The 24,241-nt window shown below is 37.5% G+C and overlaps 1 protein-coding gene across 4 annotated transcripts in view; it reads right to left on the reverse strand.

Annotated features, from left to right (window-relative positions):
* LOC145780775 (uncharacterized) overlaps positions 1–24,241 on the reverse strand; it is a 42,987-nt gene that overhangs the window by 4,737 nt on the left and 14,009 nt on the right. For 3 of the 4 annotated variants that reach the window (XM_082592407.1, XM_082592406.1, XM_082592408.1), the window contains 33 exons: positions 22,115–22,198; positions 21,139–21,266; positions 19,207–19,372; positions 18,780–18,917; positions 18,386–18,520; positions 17,908–18,063; positions 17,127–17,347; positions 14,731–14,881; positions 14,244–14,443; positions 13,813–13,995; positions 13,026–13,170; positions 12,678–12,824; positions 12,343–12,573; positions 11,343–11,536; positions 10,836–10,963; positions 10,374–10,543; positions 10,115–10,249; positions 7,891–8,070; positions 7,488–7,631; positions 7,110–7,193; positions 6,244–6,405; positions 5,455–5,607; positions 4,388–4,555; positions 3,348–3,585; positions 3,126–3,258; positions 2,629–2,769; positions 2,258–2,393; positions 1,654–1,899; positions 1,392–1,571; positions 1,111–1,251; positions 712–831; positions 433–582; positions 104–304 (listed from right to left, as the gene is read on the reverse strand). In XM_082592407.1, coding sequence (XP_082448533.1) covers positions 104–304; positions 433–582; positions 712–831; positions 1,111–1,251; positions 1,392–1,571; positions 1,654–1,899; positions 2,258–2,393; positions 2,629–2,769; positions 3,126–3,258; positions 3,348–3,585; positions 4,388–4,555; positions 5,455–5,607; positions 6,244–6,405; positions 7,110–7,193; positions 7,488–7,631; positions 7,891–8,070; positions 10,115–10,249; positions 10,374–10,543; positions 10,836–10,963; positions 11,343–11,536; positions 12,343–12,573; positions 12,678–12,824; positions 13,026–13,170; positions 13,813–13,995; positions 14,244–14,443; positions 14,731–14,881; positions 17,127–17,347; positions 17,908–18,063; positions 18,386–18,520; positions 18,780–18,917; positions 19,207–19,372; positions 21,139–21,266; positions 22,115–22,198 — 5,289 coding nt within the window. Of the gene's footprint in view, positions 1–103; positions 305–432; positions 583–711; positions 832–1,110; positions 1,252–1,391; positions 1,572–1,653; positions 1,900–2,257; positions 2,394–2,628; positions 2,770–3,125; positions 3,259–3,347; positions 3,586–4,387; positions 4,556–5,454; positions 5,608–6,243; positions 6,406–7,109; positions 7,194–7,487; positions 7,632–7,890; positions 8,071–10,114; positions 10,250–10,373; positions 10,544–10,835; positions 10,964–11,342; positions 11,537–12,342; positions 12,574–12,677; positions 12,825–13,025; positions 13,171–13,812; positions 13,996–14,243; positions 14,444–14,730; positions 14,882–17,126; positions 17,348–17,907; positions 18,064–18,385; positions 18,521–18,779; positions 18,918–19,206; positions 19,373–21,138; positions 21,267–22,114; positions 22,199–22,381; positions 22,511–24,241 lie in introns of those variants that run through there. The other variant, XM_082592409.1, reaches the window with a different exon arrangement.

A 24,241-nucleotide genomic window follows, 5' to 3' on the forward strand; every position in this document is an offset into this window, starting at 1 on the left:
GAAAGATGGTGTGATTTATTTTCAAAACCCTTTTATGAATTCAAAATACAAGAAATAACTTGGAACAGCATGAAATTAAATAATAATTGAAGTTTGTCATCACTTTGTCTAATGTTTTTTGAAGAGCAGATTTATCCTTCTCCAACCGAACTGCTCCTCTTTGAGTTTCTCTCTTTTCAGAATCCAATTGCGCAATAGCTCTTTGCAAGCCTGTGATGCGCTCTTGAAGGATCCTTTTTTCTTCTTGAAGCTTTTGAATTCTTTCCAACCCGGCTCCTTCTGCATCCTGATGCTGTGTGACCATCTAAAAAATACGCACAAAGGCATCACTAAAACGATATAAGATATGTTCAGTACTCCCAAGACCTCAGATCAAATTCTTCCTATGTTCCTTGCATAAAATAACTTGTTTTGCAAACAACAGTAACTCACTTGTTGTAAGCTCTTTAGTTGATTTTCAAGTTCCGACTTTCTCACTTCTGCATCTTCAACTTCATGCGTTAGGTTGTGGACCCGTTCTTGGAAAGCGCTGTTTTGTTTCTTCAAATCGGCCACTGCTTGCCGGGCGGCTTGGAGTCGTTCCTAAAAATTAACGATAAACTGAGTAAGTCGTGGTTTAACTTTAAATGATATCAAGTAGTTATGATATAATGCATAATCCCGCTTTTTGATAGCCACTGGCTATGAGGACGAAGTAAGAGTGCTATATACCTGCAACACTCGACGGTCATGTTCAGAAGCAGTGAGCATCTTTTGCAGTTGACTGATCTTTTCGTTGAGAGAATTAGTTGTTGCTTCTTTTTCGGACATCGATAAAGAAAGTGATTGTACCTAATTACAACAAGAGCATAAGTAAAATACCAATTTCGCTGCTTCAATTTAGTTTGTTTTTATTTCTGACTATCAATACGAAAAACAGTATATACCAAACAAAGCAGAGGGCTAGAAAAAAGGTGGAAGCGACAAAACGCAAACGTTATAACGTGCTTGATATGGAAACAGAATGATCAGTTTAAAATATGGCACAGTCGCAACACCCTAACAAATAAGGTAATAGTGTAGTCGCCAAATGTAGCCCAAATCCTATCTATGTTCTAAGGATGCACGTACCTTATCCTTAAGATGACTTTCACCTTCTTCAGTTTTCGCTAGAGCAGTGCTTAGTCTATCAATAGTCAATTGGAGAGATGTGCATTTGCCTTCTAAGTCTTGTATTTGTGCAGCGAGATGAGACATGCGCTCTTGTTGCACCTGAATACCACAACGGATTAAACCAGCCAACAAACAAAGGCAATAGATATTAGATCAAAATTTAGTGATAATACGTAAATACAAATCTAGTGAGTATAAGCAAGAAACGCGGAAAAAATACAAGTCAAGACCGTTCATACCTGATTGCTGGTTTCTTTGTCAGTCAAAGACAGTTTGTTGCGTTGAAGATCTCCTTCAAGAGCACGACGGGCCAATTCAAGTTTGGTTGCCCGTTGTTCCGACATATCGAAAGCCTCTTTAAGTTTCCGTTTATCAGATTCCAGCTTTGCTTGCTGAGCTTTCATTTTATTAATTTTGTCCTGGAAAAAACAAAACATTAAAGTTCGTTTTATTATCGAAAAGTTCTTAAAAGAAAACACATTGTTGTAATACGGTTTATACCTGCAGTGTTCGGCGGTCAGTTTCAGAGTTTTGTTGAGCTCGTTCAAGTTGGGAAAGTTTTTCCGCCAAACTCTTTTGTTCTCTTTCGTTTCTCCTGATAGTTTCTTCTTGTAACATCAACGCAGTTTGTGCTGATGCAAGTCGCCCGTGTGCCCCGCGTTTTCCTTCCTCTGCTTCTCCAAGAGATTTTTGGAGTTGCTGGAGTCGTTGGTTAACCCTGTCTCTATCAGCTTCCATCTCCATTAGCTGTAGAGAAAACACGAGCGAGAAATATTATGTGTGTTTACTTGTGGTTTAACATGACCTTGTCGTAGCATATCTACAGCGACAATGTTTCTTAAAATCCTAACCTGTGCCACTTTTCCGAAATGTTTTCGAAAACATGAATAATCTTCACGTTTTAAGGAAAGTTATTGTCGTGCAAGCTACCACAAAACACTGCTGTATCAAGTTTGTTCTTTATTTGGCCTAATCATGCTTACAAGTCTATTTTGCTGGTTTCATAGAAATAAAATTTTACAATCGACCAACATGCGCGACTGTCACGAATTTTCGCCGTAGCACCGTTTAGGCAATGTGGATAATAGACAACTTTTTAACTCACTTGTCTTGTTAAATTTGAAACTTCAATCTTTGCGTCATCCTTCTCTCGCTGCGTATCCTTGAGCTCTTGAAGAAAATCGCGCAGGGATGCACGTACTACTTCTGGGTCAATGTCTTGAACAAGTTGTTCCGTTCGGCTGTGCAAATAGAAAAAAAAAAGAACATAAAAGCATTGCATGTTAGCCGAAAAAGCAGAGTTAAACACGACCATAACATTGCGTTAATGACTATACATTTCTCTTCGACTGGATGAAAAAAACATAGCTGCAGACAGCTGTATCCTGGGCTTGTCAGTACTGGCCACATTTTAACCATATCATAGCAGTCAAGTTTTGTAACCAACAAAGCATTTATTGGCATTACTGAACCTACGTTGGGGAGGCCGCACGACGGTAACTGGGAGAAAGGCTTCGGTTCCGATCCGGCGATCCAGTAGTAGGAATAGGAGTACCCTTTCCTCCAGTAGTAGTTGTGTATGTGTTGTCGAAACCTTTGCCTGGGGAAGGCGATCGTCTGCACAATTTGAAAAAGATTCAGCAAGAGACAAAATATAAACTCAACACGCTTTAAGTTTCATCATACAGCTGAGTTTCATGGATGTGGGTTGCACTTCTGTGTTATAAATAACCCTGCTTTTGTGTAACGAGTATTCGTTACATAAACACAAAAGCTTTGTGCAAAGCATATTGGGTTGTTTATAAGTGCAATCGGATGAAACTGGCTAAAAGACCACGTGATTGTCTTCTAGCAACTTGATAGCATAAAAGAAAATGAGCTTTACGACCAATGGTTTAAAATCTTTAACAACCAGGCATTAGACTGAGTATGACGAAAATGCTGCAACAATAAAGTATTAAATCATGCTCTACCTGCGGGGAGATGGGCTGGTGGATCTGTAGCCTCTCATTGGACTCATTGTGCGACCAAGGCGTGAGATGCCGAGCGTGCGACGAAGGGCGCTGTGCAGACTTCCCAGTTTAAATTCGACGTCTCGTTTGTTTCCTAGATGACGAAAGCAACGTAAAATCAAAACAAGCAAAAGAAATAAATCGCAAAAAAAAAGATCTGGATACATTTACCACACACTTTACCTTCAATTTTGACGATTTCGTTTTCTAGTCCAGTGACGCGCCCTTCTGACGCTGAGAGTTTCAACTTGTTTTCTGCAAGCTCCTCATCCAAGGCGTCGAGCTTTACTGCCAGGCACCGAACGTCGTCTTTCTGCTTCTTGGATGTTTGATGTGACTCAGCGAGCTGTCCAAGGTAATCGCGTTCCTTTGCTCTGCATTCTTCTTCTAGTTCGGACAATTTACGTTGCAGCATCGCGTTCTGATCAAAACATGGTAATAATAATAATTTATTTTACACTTGTTGGGTGCAAAATAATATCAATAAAAAGTCTCAATACTTGGCGATTTCAGCCAACTGTCGCAGTTCTTCCGGGCTGTGGTATGTGAACAAAACAAAATCGCAACTTAAGTTTCAAAAAATAAAACAAACAATAAAACACAACTGCAACAAGGCAATTGGAAGTTTTGATTCGACAAAAACATTTTTTGGATCGGGCTGTGCAGATGCTTGAGACATCATTTCACTTAAGTTCTTAAACTGTGAAACTAGGTTTACATGTCTTGTTTCTTCATATAAGTTATCGAGCTCGTACGAAGTTAGGGAATATTAGCATTAAAACGTATATTTATCTTGCTGTTAATGTGTTTTCGTGAAACAATATGACACCTTTTTCGTACAGGTGATAATACTGCTTGCCTTACAACGATATTGGCTGTTTTGAAAAGTGGTCAAATAGCAATGCTTTCAAGAAAGTATTTACATATTTTCTTATTCCCAGAAACCAAATCAACAAACATTTTCGAAAAAAAACCCACAAACTTGACGTACAAAGCTATGGTTGCTGCAAGATATAATCAACCCACCTTAGTTGGCCTTGTGATAAAGAAAGTTATAATGTAAACTGTTTGTTGTATTGTAAACAAACGTTGAGGGTTGGCAGGAAGCTAACTGTTTGTATTGTTTACTAGTTTACTCACAAAATGTCAGATTTCATCTCAACGTTAGCTTTTACCAAAGTCACAAGTTTAAAGTCTTGTAAGTTTATAATCGTGCTATGAACCTCTTTCAACGCTTGCTCCTTGCTGGCCTCAGTAGCCACGATCTTTTGCTTGAGTCCGAATGATTCTCGCCTAGCTTCCTCTTCACGTTGCTCATCTTCAGACACACGAGCTTGTAAATCTTCCACCTCTTTCGATTTCTTTGTGTTTTCGCCGTCCAACATTTTGACCTGAAAAACAATACAATGTAATGCTGGCAAAAAAATCACTAGCTATTAAAAGTGCTATGCTTTGTTAGTCGAGCCTTTAAAGGTTATCTGCCATTGTGTGCTTGCACAACTTGATATGCCCGATAACCCTCACCATTTCTATATAAGTTTGTTTTGTATAAATATTCATATTGTAGTCGCACAATAAAGAACTGAGAAGTTTTAAAATAGTGCTCTTCGACTATGGAGCATTTCGAGTCTACCAAATAACTACAACAGAAAAAAAATGTTTTGATAACTTGGCTTATTTATCAATGATTTATAAATGTGGTTTAAACATAGACGCGGTTGCACAGTGGTTAGACTGCTAACCTCTGAGTCAGTAAGTGTGGGTTCGACGCCCTGTCGGATCATACCAAAGAACTTATAAAAATGGCACTAAATTCATTTCTGCTTCGCATTCAGCATCGACAAAATCGATTTAGAGCGGTCATGTATTTAGCTCTGCCGCTTACAGGCGCGTGATACTGACCGCTTTGCTCCAGGAATATAGCATATCATTAATCTACATTTCTATTTTATTTTGCGTAATATTTCATTTTAACTCATCAATTGAGCAGAATTTGAAAAGTGAGCAACTTAAAGCTTTCCAGCTAGCTATAGTTGTCTTTACTAGTTTGAACTAGATTTTTTTACAAACAAGTTAGTCGTGTTTCTTTTTATAAAAAAACATCATTCTACGCCAAGTAATCCAAAACGTGTTTACAAGCGATAAAATGTACACCACAAGGTAAATTCGTGATCGTCTGGCTGCGGCGTCGTGTGCCACATCTATATAAAGAAGAAACTTTCCCCATTTGGGTGTATTGTAAGCATTAGTAAGTAAATATAGCGTACGCTAATTAGTATATACATGGCACCTGTCTACGGAGTTCCTGAAGTTCTCTTCTTGCTTCCAATCTGCTCCTCTCAACTTCCCGGAGGCTTGCACGAAGATCACCGTTCTCTTTTTGGGTATTGCTTCTTCCTTCTTCGATCACAGAAATCTTCTGTTCCTTCTCTTCGTTAGCTCTCTGTGTTATGTAAGTTTCATTACTTTGTGTATGCTTCATAAGTCGTGATGGACTGAACATAAATATTTAACTTGCTTAGGTACTGTAAACATTCAATTTGAAAATTTCAGCACGGAGCGGAATAGTTTAAATTTTTCTTTCAAACTGTTTACGGCAAAGCGGTGTTTGCTTTTTGTCAACAAATACTAAATTGATAGATCGATTGATAGAATAACCTTTTCCAACTTTCAAATACATGTTGACATTTCTTCACACATACCACCTGCAACGGGCAGTCTCGCGCATTTGAATAAGCGTTAAACTACTGACTCTGTCACCGAAGTGGGTGTAAAGATTTCACTTGTATTATAATCGGAACTGTTTCGTTTATTAGGGACCATTGAATGGCAACATATCCTTGAAGTATTCTGCTCAGCTGCAGGTACAGAAAGTCGAACCATCGTTGCTTTAAGTTTCTATTTTATGTTCATTGTTATGTTACATGTTTTTTGGAAATTTTGATTTTTTTGGATAAACAGCGTCAAGTGATTGTGGCTCTTTGATTGAACTGTGTCCGATATTCTTACATTTTGACACGTGGGAAATGCGATCTACACAACGTATTGTTGTCGTTCCATACAGATACAGGTGGCTTACCTTCAGCGCGATGCGTTCTTGCTCTGCCTTTTTCACTTGCGCCCTCAGTTGGTCGTTAGCTTTTGTCAGAGTTTGCTTCTCATGGACTTCATCGTTCATTCCTCGCTTTAGTTCGAGATTGTCTTTCCTTTGTCTGTCTCTTGCTTCTTCTGTCTCTCGGACCTACAGACAATTCCAAAGAAAAATATCAATACTTGTTCACGCCTATTTGTATTAATAAACAAAATTATTGTTAATTTTACTGTCAGCCTGCTAGAAATTCAGCCACCAAACGACTGCGGACGGTAAATTAATGCAATGTGTACTAAATTACTGATAGCACCATTTTATACATTGTTGGTTAATTTGCAAATGGATACTAAAGAACAGAAGGTTTGCTTCATTTTCAAAAATTGATTGCTTGATAATGCGAACCAAATTTAACTGATTGAAGGGAGTACTTTTAAAATTGCCGCAATTACAGCAAGAAGTCAGTTTTGAGAAATAAATGTTTTCAAGATTTTTGTATAAACGTTGGCTAGTGGAAGGTGAACTTCGATACTTTTTTCAGTTAGTTTGCCGTGCGAGCTTTCGTCTAGTCGTCAACGTCAAATGGACTGGAATGTGGCTTAAGTATTAAAGATTTCGTTCATCTATTGTGAAGTCTCATTGATTAAATGACATGTCAGCTCCATCAATTCACATTTCTTTTTTGCTGTGAGGATGTGCTTTGATATGATGTATGAAACGTCAAAAAAAAAAAACTATGATGCTTACCAGGAGAACTTTCTAAGTAGGCACAAAACACTTTTTCGTTCTCATGACCACACACGATAATAGCCATAATTAAGGCTATTACAAAGAAAAACATTGCTTTGTAGACCCACCTTTCTTTGGGCTTCAATAAGATCCCGACGTACGCCGTCTCGCGCGTCTTCCACCATGCGTAACTGCAGCTTCAGTTCTTCCACCTATATATGGAGACAAGGTAACATGCTCAATTTGCTCATGCAATATGGATTGTTAGTCAACAGTATTTTTAAATCATGTAACATACACCTTTTTCGATAATGTAGATGCCACTGAAATAGTTTTTAGAGCTGTTCAAAACGTTTTTTGTGCTGAACACTCGTCGTTTAATTCTTAATTAACTTTTTGTTACAATAAAACGGAACTGGGCCACCTTTGAGCGGATATGTATTTTTTAATATCGAGACGATCGTATGGGAAGCTTTTTTCAATTATCATATAAATATGTGATGTACCTCCTTCAAAGCCGCATCCTTCATTGCGTGTACTTGTTTGCAAGCATCGTTCAAGCCCTTAATCTCACGTTCATGGGCTTCGGTTGCAAGTTCAAATTGAGTGCGGAAGTCTTTAAGTTCTTGCGTAATCTGATTGATCGTGCCCTGGCAATGCAAAATGTGAAGTTATCACAAAATTTCCATCAAAGGCATTGAGTTGAAAAATCGTCTTGTTGAATTCGACAACTTTTTCATACGTAAAAAAGGCAAGTTATATTGTCTGAGACTTTTTAACTAACTTTAATGGACTTTCAAAATTTTTTTTTAAAGTATAGCTTTGGGAGAGGATTTTTTTTTAAAGTTCTGTGAGTTACAGTATAAACGATTTACAATTTACGTTGCAACAGCAAGAAAATAGTCTTACTCTGTCCTTTTCTTGCTTGGTGGTTCCCTGCCGTTTCAGCTTATCATATTCCACTTCGATTTCCTGGTTGGTTTGGTTAGCGTTGTTAAGTTTTTCTTGCAGAGCATTCTTCTCCGTCTCCTTTATGCAGAGAGCTTGCTGTTTCTCAGCTTCCGCCATAATAAGAGCTTCATTGTGCTCCTGGAAGAATATTGACATTAAATTAATACAGCTTTGTATGCGCACATGTAGGCCTATACCTTTAGATGCAGGAAACGTGTCAGTAAAGCCAACCAATGCTTTTTTGTATCCATAGTCATACAAGGGGTTAAAAATGGGATCTTCCGGTGAGCTAGATGTAAACACAGGCTTACCGGAATTGCTGTAGTTACCTTTGGCATAAACTTCCAGTTTTAACGCCTGTTGTACAGATTACTGCATATATGAAGTAAGGACAATATCGTGTTGGTATATTTACAAGTAACGCTATTGATTATATAATGTGTACGTAGTGCGCCTACTGCTCATAACAAAACAAAATGTATGCACTTTGCTTGACCCAGTTTTATTTGGGTGGGATTGTGAGTAAGACGGTTTCAATAGAAGCAGTCTCTAAACATTCTTGCTGATAATATTAAGCGGTATGAGATTCATATCAATTTCACTGCACTTCATTCTATACGTGAATGCTCAGAGTTGAAAGATGGTTTTATAAACATCAACCGTTTATGCAACACACATGACCATCAGTCCGACAAATACAATTGGTATGATTCATTCAAACATTCTTTTCAAATTTACTTTTTGTCCTACAAAGTAGAATAGCCGTTACTTCAATTGTTTATTTATTGTTTTGTTACGTCAACACAACGTTTATTTACGTCAACACGACGTTTCTGTTGAAATGACAATTAGAAAGTTTGTAAACTTCAACTTTTTCTTACTTTCTTCAGAAAGTTTAGCCTCGTTTTGTATTTTTCCCAAGAATGATATCGATTCAAACGGAATTGTATATCTGTATCAAAGTTAGCCATCTGAACTATTCTTTTCACCAAGACATTAGTTCAAAAATAATTCAATCATCAGTTGTTGATTTCATTTGTGTTTTACATATTGTTTCTTTAGGCAATCGCTTCACAAAATCAACTTTCTTTCATAAACGGAAGAAAAATTGAACAAAACAGTTATGTATAGACTGAAATTTTATGTTTCCTGTTCTGTACAAACTGTGCATATAGTTGAATAAAACGTTTTATTTGCTGTCTGTTCATTGCTCTCTGGCTGTGCTCTCACGATGTAATTTTAACTACGTCGTCTAAAAACTGACAGCGACTTATGCTATTGATTGAATTTTCAATATATCCTCTTTCAAACTGTTATGAAATATGAAAGAACTTTGCAGACATTCACTAGGTTGTCTCAACTTACCCTCAAGGACAAACTTGAAAAGTTTAATTGAAATTTGATCCAGGGTGACAGTGACACAGGTGTAGTGAACATGCATTGTTATACAGTTCCTTAAAATATGTCTTTTATAAAAGTTCTGAAAAATTTTGCTTAGTTTTCTCTTTGTCTTAGTAATACCGAGTTTTTCACGGTCATGGCGCTATCTATTTGGCTAAGAAACGTCGTTGATGTTGAATAACAAACAGAGCGTTGCAAGCCGTTTGATCTTGTTGAATGGGTGTAAAATTTGGAAGTATGTTTGCTTTCAGTGACCGGTCTCTCATAGTGGAGGTTACACCAGTAGAGCTGTTCAGAGAGCTAATGATTGTATTCAGAATTTAAAAAGTTTTTCAACATTATTAAAGCAATCTCAAACAGTTTTAGAAAGATTACTTAAACAAAGAAAACTGCAGTATGCGTTTCAATCACCAATACAAATTAAAACTGGAAAGCAAATAAAGTACGATTGTTTGTTCACACATCCTAGTTTGCTATGTAGCCACTACGTTTTCATATCAAACAAGAGTTGTTTATCAAGAGATTGGTTTGCTACATTTCTGAATTTGCTGCATTTAAAACCTATCCAGTGAAGAACGTGTTTAAATTTTAGTACAGGCATAGGCTGTACACTGTACAGGCTGTTTAAATTTTCTGGCAGGCATGCTTCCCAAAACTTAAAATCTTTGGGGCCTTTTGATTATTATGTTTATTTCAAACTAATCTGCAATGCCCCTAAAATTGTTTCTCGGTCTCTTGCCAAACGCGACTTACGACAGCTCGTTAGTTTACTGGTTTTTACCTGACATATTGCTTCCATTTCTTCCTGTGCTTCTTGTTTTTCTGCTTCGTATTTAGCAATAATCTCTTCTTTCTCCAAATTATATTGATGCAGTTGCTCTTCTTTGGCAGCTTGCATTTCAAGCCTCAGTGTATCCTTAAAACATAATTTAAAGTGTTAATAAACGTAAAAACATAAAGTCTTTTATTGTGCTAGAATCGAAAGCGGTCGTACAATGTTCGGGATGCCCAAATAATAAAACGCAGCTTCCTTCTTTTACCTTTTGTCTTGCTCCTTTTTCGATGTCTTCCTCGTGGGCTTGTTGTTCGGTTTTAAGAGCAACTTGGGCTTCTCTTTCCTGCTGAATCATGCTCTGGTTAAGTAGTTGGATGTCACGTTGTAGCTTAGCAGTTTCCACCTCCATTTCTTTGCGCACTCGTCCAATTTCAACTGTAATGTAAATATTAATTCAAAATGTGCACTTTGATATTCATATCAATACGTTGTCCAGTTTTGAATTCAATATAAAAAACTTTTTATGATACAATCTAGTATTTTACCAATTGTTTGAAATCGAATTGCAGGTTTTGCGATGTAGCGATGTTATAACAACTCGGCAGCGACATCGTGTGGCAAGAAAATAAAAGTTGAAAAAAGCGATTAGTTTTTTTGAAAGGAATGGAAAACTGAGTTTCTTATAACTACAGTTACATTTTATAGGCCTGCTCAAGAAAGCTTTCACCTTGAAGAGCTTCGTTCTTCATCATTGCTGTTTGGTTGACTTCTTCTAATTGTTCTTTCTTTGCATCTAAGCTGGCTGCTACATTTTGTGCGTCAAACAAATTGTTTTCCAAAGCTTCTTTGTCCGCTCTGACAAATGCAAACACACGGTACTGTCATTGATTTTCATAACATATACACTTTATCAAATATCATTGAGCAAGCACTGGTCAGTTTACATAAACTTTCTGATTAGACTGATTGGTGTTCAGTTAACATCACTTATTTATGTAAAAAGCAACGTAACAGCAACATCATACCGGTCCAAGCTTAACACACTTGTCCAAGCCACCACACAACAGATGGAACACGAAAAACTCTCTTAACAACATAGACAACAATGAAATTATAACCACACCATCATATCTTGTTATTGTTTTTACTTTTCATGTTTTCAGATGTTTGAAAATAGTGCCTACACAGTACACAGTCTTTAATGTGCTAGCTAGAAGAAAACTATTCAGGCTACCTGAGCCCAGCCATTTCTTCTGACAAAGTCCTATTCTCCCTCTCCGTTGCTGTTAGTTGCACTATCAGATTAGCCTTTTCCTTTGCCAATTCTTCTTTTTCTCGTGCCAATTTGTTATTGAATTCATTGATACGATTGATATCTTCCTGGCACCTACCAATGTCTTCGTCTAAGTTTGCCTTCTGTCTTGAACACTGTAAGAATATCAAGATTTAAGAGTCATAATTGAAGTGTGACACTGGAAGAATCGCAGTAAAATTTTTATTGTTGTGCCGGTTACACACTACAAAGTCTTAAAGGATTTTGAACAAACACATTCTTCCTCGCATAAATTCTTTCAATGGAGAAGTTCATTGTGTTTCATTTCAATGTGTGCTTAAGCGAACCAGGCAAACCCCTCGTGGTGTGCGAAATGACCGAAGAGGTAATCGCTTTTTTATGACAGTTGCATAGCAATAGCGAACAAACAAAGAGTTTGGAATGAATCAAAATTTCAATTGTTGAAAGCAAAATAGTAAATAGTTAAAATTTGTTGAGATTTATAGATTTGCGTTTTTTTTTATCATGCCATGGCACTAAATCATGACCACTGACGCAACATCCCTCCTCAATAGTTTCAGTGTGGCTATAACTGATGCAGCACGTTGCTTTGTTTGAGATCAAACCGATGCAAAAAAAGGAATAAAAAACTGCGGCTTGTTTCGTATGAGCCCCTTCCCTATATTGCAGAGCAGTCACTTCGCTATTGATTGCGATTTTTTTGGTCGTCATTGTATGAGTTTTTGGTGTCGAGAATCTATCATTTTGCCACTCCGTGTTGGTAATACAGCATCAGCAAAGAAGTGGTGTAATTTGAAATAAAGATGCATGAAAATAAACAACATTCAACGCAACGGCTTTGTTGTTTATAATTGAGAACTAGGGCAATAATATTAAAGTGTATAAGAAAATAGAATTCTTAACTATTTTATACTTGAACTTTCAATCCTATATGACCTACTTGAGCAAGTGAGTCTGTCAGTTCAGCTTTTTCGCGGTGCAGCATCATTAGATCTTGCTCCAATTTTTCTCTGCTCTGCTCAGTTAAGATCAAGCTGTGATCCAACCCAGCCTTCTCGTTATGGAGATCCATCTTCTCTTGCTCCGTCTTAATAAGCTCAGCTCGGATTGAATCTTTCTCCAAAGCAAGATCGTACTTGGCTGCTCCCAGAGCGTTGAACTTCTCTTCCATCTAATAATTTAAATAAAACATTCCTTAGTTCAATGTTCTCGTAAACGAACGCAACAATTTTCATTTTTAGGTCATTCACTAAGTTTCTTAGCTTGGTGACGAACCTCAGCGATAATTTTGTGGAGATCGACCTTATCTTGAGCCAAACCTTCATTGAGAGCCTGCATTTTGGCAAGCTGATCACGCAGAGCGGCCTCCTCAGTTTTCAGTTTGTTTGAGCCTAACTCTATGTCAGCGTTCGTACGTTCGACCTGAAAGTATCACAAAAAGATGAAAATCAGTGACACTAAGAAAAAAACAATTTTTCTTTGCACTTGTATTTTAGTTTTATGATATTTCATTTAATACTACCTGATATGATTTAAAAAAATTTATATTACCGATTTCCATCGTCATTTTTGATGATTAAAACATGAAAATACAGTCTGGTGCAATATATAACGTTTTGCCACCTTTTGTAGAGCCTCGACCACTTCTGCCTTCTCAGCCTCCATGATTTCTTTTTCGAGCACGGCTCTGTTCAGCGCTTCCTTGGTCGTGACCAGTTGTTCACGAAGAGAAGATTGTTTACCATCCATGTTGTCAACTGCAGATTTTCTGTGAAAAGCAAGAGAGATCTTTGCAACAAGATAATTTTGTATAAGTATGTACAATATTTGATGGCCGTGGCCAAGTGGTTAGCGCGTTGGGCTCGCAGTCGAGAGCCTGCATGTTCGACTCCAGCCACCCGCACTTGCTGTTGTTTTTCTGGGCAAGAAACTTTACGATAATTGCCTCTACCCAGTGATCGATTTCGAGTAATGGGTAGTACCAAATTTAAGTCATAAGTAGAGTAGACAACCGGAAACAGACATTGCAGTCGGCTGCAGCGTGGGTCAGGTGTACGTCGGAAGGCGTACACCGATGCATAGCGCTCAAGTCCGCTTTCCCGCAATGGAGGATAAAGATAATAAAACAAAACAGTCTACTGAAAGAACGATCAACGGCAGTGTATGTTAATTGTTTAGCCTTCAGTCTTTTCCGTATCGAGCCATTTCGTGGGACATGGTGAAATCAAGGTGTCTCAAGTATTTTATGACCGTGAATTAGTTCAGCCATCTTCATTGTTCTGTGCCTTGTATGATATATTTTGATCAAGTTTTCGCCAACGTAAAGGCGCATTTCCTTACTGATTCAAAAGGAAATTTTAAGGGACTCAACTCTAGAGAACGAAACCAACTTGCCTTGCAAAACACTTACCCGCGGGCCAGATCCTTTTCTTTTCTTGCAAGGTCCTTCAAGAGATCTTCCTTTTCATCTTCAACGTTATCTCTCTGCCGTTGCAACTCTGCATTGGCTGCTTGAAGTTTTTCTTTCTCTAGCTGCAAGGCGTCGATTCTCTTCTGCAGCCCCGTTCGTTCTTTGCCCATCTCGTGTTTTTCACTGAAAATACGTCACACTTACATAGAGATGTGAAAAGAAACGTGTCTTGCTACGGAAAACGACAAGAGTAAAAATTAATACGTGTTCACAAGCTTTAAATTTTGTTGATCAATGATTAATTAAGAAAGCTTTTTGCACAAGACTGTAACTTTTTACTGACTTCATTGTAACAGTGGGTTACATTTTTTATATACACAGATCCAGAAAAAGATTGTTTTACATCATGAACGCAATGCGACATTTCATACCTTCCTACCACCTCAGCGTTGGATTTGTATCGATAGGCAACTCGGTTGGCCTCATCTTTAGCTCGTGTGATGTTATCCAGCTCCTCCTTAAGTGCCATCAGTTGGTTTTCAAGCTCCTTCTTATCCGCATCATTGTCACTGGCTTGCTTTTTAAGAGATGCTGATGCATCGCGGGCTGCTTCCAACTTGGCGCGGAGTTCCTAAATACCAAAGGTGAGAAGTCGCTATCAAAAGCTATAATTGCAGCTTTGCATGTGGAATATGGAATAAAGTTGAAGTACTGATAAAGTTCTACAGGAAATCTAACATGCTTCGTTTGAGACACAGACTGTTAAGGTTTCAGGCTCGGCAGTAGTTTTCATTGATGCTGTAGCGCCATGTCGCTGAATTGTTTTTTTTTTGCGCAATTAAATTCCATAGGTAAACTACGCTTGTATTTGTACAGCTTTCAGTACAATTAATACAATTTTGTTCTCGAATCACCAACCTGCACTTGTAGCTGACGCTTCTGAAGAGCTGCTTGTACGGCGTTGTAAGTGGAATCGGCAAACGAAGGAGAAATTCCTCGAATACCAGGAGATCTTCCTCTTCGAGGCGAACGACGACCAGGCGATGGAGACCGAAGTGGTGAGTAACGTCTGAAAAAAAATCACAGTAAATGAAGCCAGAAAAAAAGTTAAGTCAAATCAATTTATTTAGTTTCAATATATTGACCAGATTGTCATATCCCTCGGGTTAGAGATTGATTTCTGTGTTTACACAATTAAAATCTAAATAATTATCTTTTGCAAGTTTGTTTGACAGAAAAGGAAATGAATTTCAATTTTTAAATGCAATATAACTCAGGTTTGACTGCGTAGTTGTGCAAACTATGATCACTCAATGGACTTGGTTAGGAAGTACAGTGCCTTTGCACATACGTTCTGCAGTAGCTACTATCATATTTTATTTACTTAATAAAGCTGCCATAACAAAGACTTTATAAAACGTAGCTATACATAAACATAAAGTAAGCACTTAAACTCTTTACAATCCTTAAACACAACTGAACTGAAAAATATACATTGATAAACGTGAACAAGAGCTTCACGAATCACGCCAGAAGCCAACGACTGTGCACTGAGAGAGTAGGCTATTAGAAGTTTTACAACAGCTACTATGTAATGTAAAGGTTTGCTTTTAGTAGAAAATATAATGCTGTAGCTTAAAGGCTACTCTTTTTGATTTGATATTTTTAATTGTTCGATGCTAATCTACGAGTGCACGAAAACCATGTGTTGGCTTGGTACCAATTGAAACAATACCGAAGTTACTCGTTAAAACATCCACATGATGAAGGCGAGTATGGTGCTGAATGTCGCAACTTGCACTTTGTAAAACCAAGCGCTAGCTGCCGCTGTGGCACATGAGTTGGCCATTGCAACATTACTATTGAATGATCAGTTCTTTACTATCTGTCATTAGCGAAATATTGATCTTAATGAAGAAGTGAAGGGCCGCTGCCTTATCAGAATATTTCTCAATTGTGGTTTGAGGTGGACAATCTTTTATTTGCTTGCTCAGAATATTTTATTTTTGCTATTCTGACATTGACGCGTTGAATACGCTCTTTTCTTTGCGTGTTTAGTTTAGCAGCAGATATTTCCTTGAGCTTGACTTTTTTCAGTCTCAAGACTTTGAGAAAAATACCTATCATGCTTTGACCGTAATGGGGTGAGATGGTCCTCTTTTTCCAACGTGACGACATGGCTGTCTTGCGAAAACGAATTCTTTGTTAAATCTTCCCATGAAAACCTCACTGTAGGAGAAAAGAATCCACTGTCGTCTGAACTGGAGTTGGAAGCCAGCGGTGTCTTTTTTCCACGTCTTGAGGCAGAAGCAGGGATGAAAGCAAAGGAAGTCATTTTGAATTTACTGCCGCTATTCAAACAACTTGCAGCTTTCTGATCAAATGAAAATTAAAGCTTTAAAGTACTTGAAATATTAATTTGAACTGACGTATCTGAAATGTCTCATCACGCTAAACTATCTATGCCCTATTTGGACTTCTGACCTATGCAATTACAAATACCACTTAGTAGTAGGCTAGTAGTGAATCATATTTTTACATTTTTTTGTACCAATTGAGTAAACACGTTAAGATTTGAAGCCCAAAATAATTCATTAAGCTGTCGTTTGTTCAAGTAATAAGAAACTTTCCGTGGCTGCAAACCTATCGTTTAAAAAATAAAATACTTTTTGCAATCTAAATCTAAACTAAAATAACAACAAAACACAATTGACAGGACACATCACTAAATCCTCGCAAATAGTAGATCTTATCTCTGCTGCAAGCGTTACGTGCTGACTCTGTCACTTTCAGCCTTATTGAGTGTCTTAAAATTGGCATTCCACCGCGTACTTCAATAAGCTTTAAACGAGAGATTAGTTTGGTTGAAATTGTACTTGAAAAATCTTGAAAAAGAAAGCTTTTGAGTTTTTGTTACTGATAGTTAGGCAACTAAAGTTAGTTGCTGGAGTGTGTTTACAGTGGCCACAGTCACTACAAATCTTCGTTAAAAATTGTTTTACAGCTTTTGGTGTTGAAATAACACAAGCTGCCAATATCATAAAAGCACAAACTCTTTACCAATACACATGTGATTAACAATTATTATAGAAGGATGAATTTAAAAAAGTCGGACTGAAGGAGGAAGTTGCAAGGGACAGAGTGAAATGGAGAAAAGGGATTAAAACAATTGCTGCGCGGAAACAATCGGCCACCCCCACTAGTGGGGAACAAACCGACGATGGATTATGATGATGATGATAGAATCTTTCAATGAATTTATTGAAATTCAAATTCACGAAAGTCTCAACTTTGCATAAAATACAGTTACTAACCTCGGTGATCTCCCCATTCCCAAGTCTGCCATTGATTCTGTCAAGTCATCCACAGCTGAGGCACGAGGACTGTCGGACAAAGCCATAGCGAGATCAGCATCTGCTATTACAGATTGAGCTATGTCACGCAAGGCTTGTTCTAAGGCTGTTTTTTCTCCTTGCATAGTCGCTAGAGTTTCTTCGTCTTCAGGTGCAGAGCTTCCATCCATTCTCGTGCTCTCCTGTCAAGTTTAGCACAACATCTTGACGACAACAAATAAAAAACATTGTCTTTGGCAAATTCTTTTTAGACTGAATGCTTGAAACACCCTAGAGGCGTGCAATTTATGCCCAACTCCAGGTTAAGGGAAGGGGAATATAGATTAAGCTATTATTACTAACTATGTCAACTATATTTTGTCATATAAAATAAACCCCATATACTGCTATCACTACAAAAAGTAGTCAATGCCAAACAAGAAAGCCAAGGAGAGCGAATTACATCAGATGCAGTTAGCAGTCTCTAAAACCCTTACAGACTCTTTCACTTGGTTGGGATCATCAGAAGGTTCTTATTTAAGTAGAGTCTATTTGATCAAGAACCTTCTGATGATCCCAACCAAGGGTGAAAATGCATTTCATGTAAGTTAAAATAAACCCCAAATAGATTCCGTCGTCGGTCAATAGGCCTACATTGTTTTTATAAATAAAACCATAACTAACAGTTAAAGTAAATGCCGAGTCGATAGCACAACTAAAGTTAATTTTAGGCGTATATTTTTGATAGTAATACTTCACCCACCAGCGGACGCGAAGTGTTCAGTTCTTCGATTGTTCGATCCTTGTCGGTGAGATGTGATTTTGCCCGGTCGAGGGCGACTGTGAGCTCGTTTATCTTAGCGTTAAGTTTCGCTTTGTCGGCATCACAGTCCGCTTGCATTTGAAGCATCTCTTTCACCTAAATGGATTGACACATAAAAGAGAACGTCTATGGTTCAAGAAAATCACCTCTTTACCAGAATTGTAAAAGAAAATGGATAGAGAATTGTGTCGGGTTCAATTTTCAAACTGACAGACGAAGTTATGCTAGCTTGCAAAGTCTTACAGCTAATTTGTATGTGTGCTCTGCACAAAAATTGGCCGAGTTCAACAATAAAGCAAGAATTTGCGTGATGCTCTGGGCAATGGCAGTGTGACACATGAGGAACTAACTTGTGAATCTTCAAACTGAATTAAATTGGGTTGTAAAATAAAACGTATTTTAATGAAACATCACTCACTTTCTTTCGCAGTTGATCTTCAACGTCACCCTTCTCGTTCTTCTCGCGCTCTAGCGACACCTTTGCCGAAGTATCTTGTACGCTTTGGTTTGCGCTCAGGTTCAAGCATGCAGCATGTAATTGTCGTGCTCCTCGCTGTTACAATAACAGGTTTGTACAACGAAATATCGCAGTGCAAAGTTAGCATTTCTATAATGAATTTTACTTAATTCTGTAAGCGCAGAGGTGGGCTGGATAACGTAAGTTATTTTGTTTCAACCACCTTGCAACTGCAATAGCATGCCAAAGATTTCGCTTACATAAATACAAAGAAAGTTAAAGGCGAATTCTATGCTGTTTTCAACCTATAAAACCAAAGAACCGATCTGATTGCTGTAGATTGTAGAATACGCACCTGAACGTCGTTTTCAGCTTGAGCGAGGTCTCGTTGGGTGTTCGATTTCAAGTCTCCGAATCCGCGTCGTATTTGAACTATTGCTCTCCACAGCGCCAACAGGCGGCTGTGTTCATCTCCGAAGTAAGAGCTGAAGTTCTGTAATGAACGATTCTAACTTTAAAAACAAAGAAAATATTATAATAACATTAAATAGTGTGCGGCTACGTTGCATACTCATTGAAAACTGGAGCTCTGAGTAAAATACGAGCTAATCTGGATACAGGTTTTGTGTTGAATCATATTATCATGACCTGATAACGTTGCGAGTTTATTGAAATCAAATTTCTTTCGCATGTCTGTGTTTGTATGATTAAACGATATCTATATGTTGTCACGTCACATTTATATAAAATTACGCAACGCATTTACACCGTTTTCACTTCACCTCTTGCTCATCACGCCATTCACGTTCTTTGGTCTTCAATTCGTCCTTGAGATTGTCCCAATCTTCGGTGACTTTACGAAGATCATCGGCGAGAGCAGCGTTTGAATCGTTAGCGGATACGAGTTGTTCGCGAAGCATGGAATTGACCTCAGCAAGACTTTCACATCTAGATATGATCAAAAATGGAATATTTTAAAAAACCAAGTTTTATTGATCATTTTTTGTTTGTCGTATCCAGGCATACACCCGGTGGTTGAAGATTTAGATTAAGTGGACGGGAAGGCAAGGAAGCCAATCTTCGTGTCCACCTTCAAGTGTCCTGCCAAAGACACAGCCGCATGCTCTTGAGCGGTGTCGAACCGGCGCCCTTTCAATTAGATTGATCATGATTTCCTACATTGTGATATTGATTTAGAATCTCGCATGAGATAGCATCCTTGTTGTCCAATGTCCATAAATGTTAAACAGAATTTCTAATCCAGTTAATGTTTTGTAGCGTTCAGTCAACACAGGAAATAAAAGCTTTGTGCATCATTAAGTCATTAGTGATATTCACTCAGTTAATTTATGGAAGGACATTTAACACCCGATAAAAATTTCGGTTATGAAAATTGTATTTGCGTACGTTGGAAGGCAAACATAACTTGTTAAAAATTGTCAGTGTCGAGCATTTAAAACTAACCTTTCACTTTCAAGAAAATAACGGTTAGACTTAAATATTGACTTTAGAGCAACATAAATCAACAATGAACGCTTGGCATATTTCCGAACAGAAAGAGCAAACCCACGCCAGATTTTCTATGAAAGAACCCGGTAACAATACACCCGACGCCGCAGCTTGCCTTCCTATTGGCTGAGGCTGTTTTGTACGATTTATTAAAATAACATACTCAGCCACGTAGCATATAGTTCCTTATCGATTTCTTTGATTTATTTTTGAGGCATCTTAGCAGATTGGAAGACAAAGCGATGGAGAGCATCATGGTTTGAAAATATTTTTGTGAGCTGTGAACCTCCTTCAAACACAGCTATAGTAACAACTAATAAAAATGAAAAGTAGACCTACTCATTTAAGAGCCAGGTGGTTTAGAGCGAAACAAAGCTGCGCAACAAAACATTTCATTACGCCTTTGTATAGACCTGGATCGTGAAAAAGTAATGTTCATCATGGCAATGTCGCTTTCTTGCCATACAGACGACACAAATTTTCCTGAGCTGTTGCCGATTCATAAAATTTGTAGTTTGAAAAATAGTTTACTTTCTGTTTTTATGTTTGACAAGAGTATCATCAGCATTGTGACTTCCTTTTGTAACATCCGATTGTAACATAACTTGCAATTACTATGTGGGAACCTCACAGTTATCGCTATAACAGCAATTGCGTTCATCACCTCAAACGCACTGTATTTCTATACATTGAGTTCTTCAAAACAAAGTTAATTTGGGAAAAATGAACAAAAAAAAAGATTTACAAAGGTATCTAAACGAAAACAACAGTAAGGGGTTTTCTAGTCAGCGAAACGGAACTTTGAAATGCCTCTGCTTCAACACCTTAGCGAAGTGTTATTTCTTGGAGATACACAAGATAACAGTCGTATAATCAACAATGGACATCTGCATTGCGCACATCAGAAATGATATGAATACAATCGTATATGTTGCAATGAAAAATAATGACATTCCTGATTGTAACCAGGGCCGTTGAGAGGATGATTTAGGCCCGGTATCAGTAAGATCCTGGAGCCTCAAATCATGACACTTCTAACTTTTCAGAAAAGCGCACTATAAACCTATTCAAAAATATGAGACAGTTTCTTAAAGTTTCCTTGCCCTTAGAAAGGCTACGGGCACCTAAAATCACTCTGGGTCAAAAGTACCCCCTGTACCCCTCAGTCAATGCTACTGTTGGTAGCAGAAATGTTTTTGACATACCTTTGTTTCTCTTCCTCTAGCTTCATGAGAGCATCTTCCAAGTCACCAGTATGAGCTTCTTCAGTTCTCCGGAGTCGTGCCTCAGTCGAATCAAGCCGATTCTGGAGTGAGTCAGTAGTTTCGGACAACTGAACATAACAAATTCTGTTTTAGAAATACAATCTAAATTATTGCATTTCTTTGATGTCGTAGGTTAAACGTGAGGTGTAAATTACCCAAAATAGATTTTTTTGTCTACAAAGCAACTTCATTTCATGCATGTGTTGACGTGACATTTGTTCACTTGATACCGTAATAGGGATTTGGAAAGTCTTGATTGAAAGGCATAGGTTACACATAAAAGTTTTTATGGCCTTTAACTTTCTGCTCTTTGACAGACTGATATTTTGTGTTTCAGTTTCACTTCAGTCATATGTAAATAACTAACGGTTCCATAGATAAAAATCAACTGTATTATTTGCTATTCTCATTTTATTAAACCTTCATGTTACGATGAAGCTGATTACAATTCTTACACGACTTTGCATATACATTATACATACAACGTTGTACATCAAAATTAGTTACTACTTCACTAAAAACCTTAACAGCCTGTTTCCCTTAATAGGATCATCAGAGAGAACTAATTCAAATGTCTTTTCGCTTGGCATTGAGCACTTTTTGTAGTGTTAATAGCATTTATTTTACAACGTTGTATATGTTTTTATTTACGTTTCATGTCACGACCTTGTCGCGACATCTTCAGAATCTAGTTTGCGTAATTTCACACTACTTATTACACTGTTTAAGTAAAAAAATATTTCAAAAACAAGTGGAAAAATCTGCTTATCTGAATTGGTTTAAAAACACTCGTTTAATAGAAAGATACACGGGTTATTACAGTGTACTAAACTACAGATACAATTTAAACTTTATGCTTTTTTCACATTTAACACGTATTGTTTCCTAAATTGTGCTCTAGTTACGGTTAACTTACTGCCATTTTCGATCTATCCGATTCCGATCTCAGTACATCCAGTTCTTGCTCGAGCTCACTGCATTTCTTCTTGTATTGGAGAACCTGAATTACATAAGCCTTGTTGAAGATTTCAGCCGATTTAAAGCAGTTAAAACTTCACAAACGAACAAAGAAGCGCAGATTTGTCAAGTCCCAAAGTCAGTTGTCTTTTGCTTTCACTCAATTCTTGGTAGCATGAAATTAACGAAAACTCATGCTTTGTTCACACCAGCTGAATATACGCACCTGCTGTTTGAGATTACCATTTTCAACCGCGACTTGTTCCATCACACACTCAAACTATGCCCTCCAAAATACAATTTAATTCTTGACAAAATCTGACAGTCTTGGTTGTCGTATCTTAGTTTAAACCCTACGGAATAATACGTTATGGAATAAAAGCTATGGAGTGTTCCTCCAGTCTAACCCACAGAAATGAACATAAAATCAACAACTGTTCCAGGTGTTCTCACTAATCTGCCTCATCTTTTTGTAGTTGCAATTTGATGCAAACAAAGAAACTGCTAGATTTTTGCTAGGAATTGCGGCTGATAGCATAAATATATAGCATATCTTTCAGGGTGCAATTATAAAAGATTTAAAATTCTGATCTGAGAACGAGAATTAACTCCGCTATACATTAATACCAATAAGTTTGTATCTGACTGGAACTTCTTCCATCTGTACTGTCGTGGAAATAAGCCACAACCATAAGTTTTTCCTAGTGTAATCCTGCCTGTGATAACAAAAAGAAAATGACTTTGATCTGACACTCTTCTTAAGTTTTTGTCTTGATTCCACCTGAAGCTGTATCTAGCAACAAAATAGTTATTGAAAAATAACTTTTCTTTCCAAAACACTTCAAAATGGAATTGAGAATTGGTAATAGGCTTAAAAGAGATACAGCATAAAGTTCGGTAAGGAATTTAATAGTCATTTTAAAAAGCTTTAAAAACTTAACACGAGAAACGGCTAACCCTGTGATCTACTCGTACTGAGAAAACTAAACTTGGTGAAATTATTGTTTTCTTATACCGGCGTCTTCTACCGATAATGTAGATACGAGATATCATTGTAAATTCACGCAGAATAACAAAAGAAAACAATGGTATATAACACTAGCAATAGAAGCTTTTACCACCTACAAAAGCCTTTTCACACTGCTAAAACATCACTTTCAAGACATTTTTACTCCCAACTAATAATCGTAAAATTATATTTCTGAAAATAATGATGAAGAGAGAATTTTTGCAAGTGTATTTTTTAAAATGAGCTATAAAAAAGGCACATGAACAACATGTGTTAAGCTGTGGCTGTCTCAAGGACGTGTTTGTTTTGTAGATTTGATACCTGTTTGTACTATGTCTAAACAAAGACAGTAAAATTATCAAGGCATACAATGGGATTCGTAAGAGTATATCATGTCCATATGATGACATAATAAATTGAAATTTGGCATATGTTCAATATATTATATGAACCTTCAAAGCCTTACGGATCATCTCTGTTTAGTGTTAATTCAATCTAAAGATGGCCCTACCGCCCTTCTCCAGGTTGAAAGTATCAGTTTTAAGCACAATGCCCTATGATGAGTTTAAAGAATCAAACAAAGAGCTCTAACCAACAAATTATTGTTTCACTCACGCCGACTGAAGCCAACGAACAATAGCTTTTCGGTTGCCGCTGGTTACCGCATTTTCAAAGTGCCACATTTACCACAAAGGTAACAAAACCCTATGATGAAATACAACGCTTCTATAGCCGACTGCCAAACCAACAAATGGCGAGTTTAAGTTCCAGTTAAAATTGCAAAGTATACTGACAATACATTGCCAAATCAGTAACAATTTGTTACTGCTGTGATGCAACTCATAATAAAATCGCACAAATAGCTGCTGCGGTAAATAACTGCTGAAATACACATATCTTAGGCACTGTTTTTTTTTTCATCTACCGGTAGGCCTACATGACATTTCAACCTGCAGGGAAGATCCCAGCATTGCTCAATCTAGTTTGTTTTAGCTGAAAAGAACAATTGGGGCTGATCGAGACCTGGATGAGACCTATACTTAGCTAAAATCAACAGAAGCCCACAACTTCTTCACT

The sequence above is a fragment of the Aplidium turbinatum genome, chromosome 12, assembly GCF_918807975.1.
Source record: "Aplidium turbinatum chromosome 12, kaAplTurb1.1, whole genome shotgun sequence".
Lineage (NCBI taxonomy): Eukaryota > Metazoa > Chordata > Ascidiacea > Aplousobranchia > Polyclinidae > Aplidium > Aplidium turbinatum.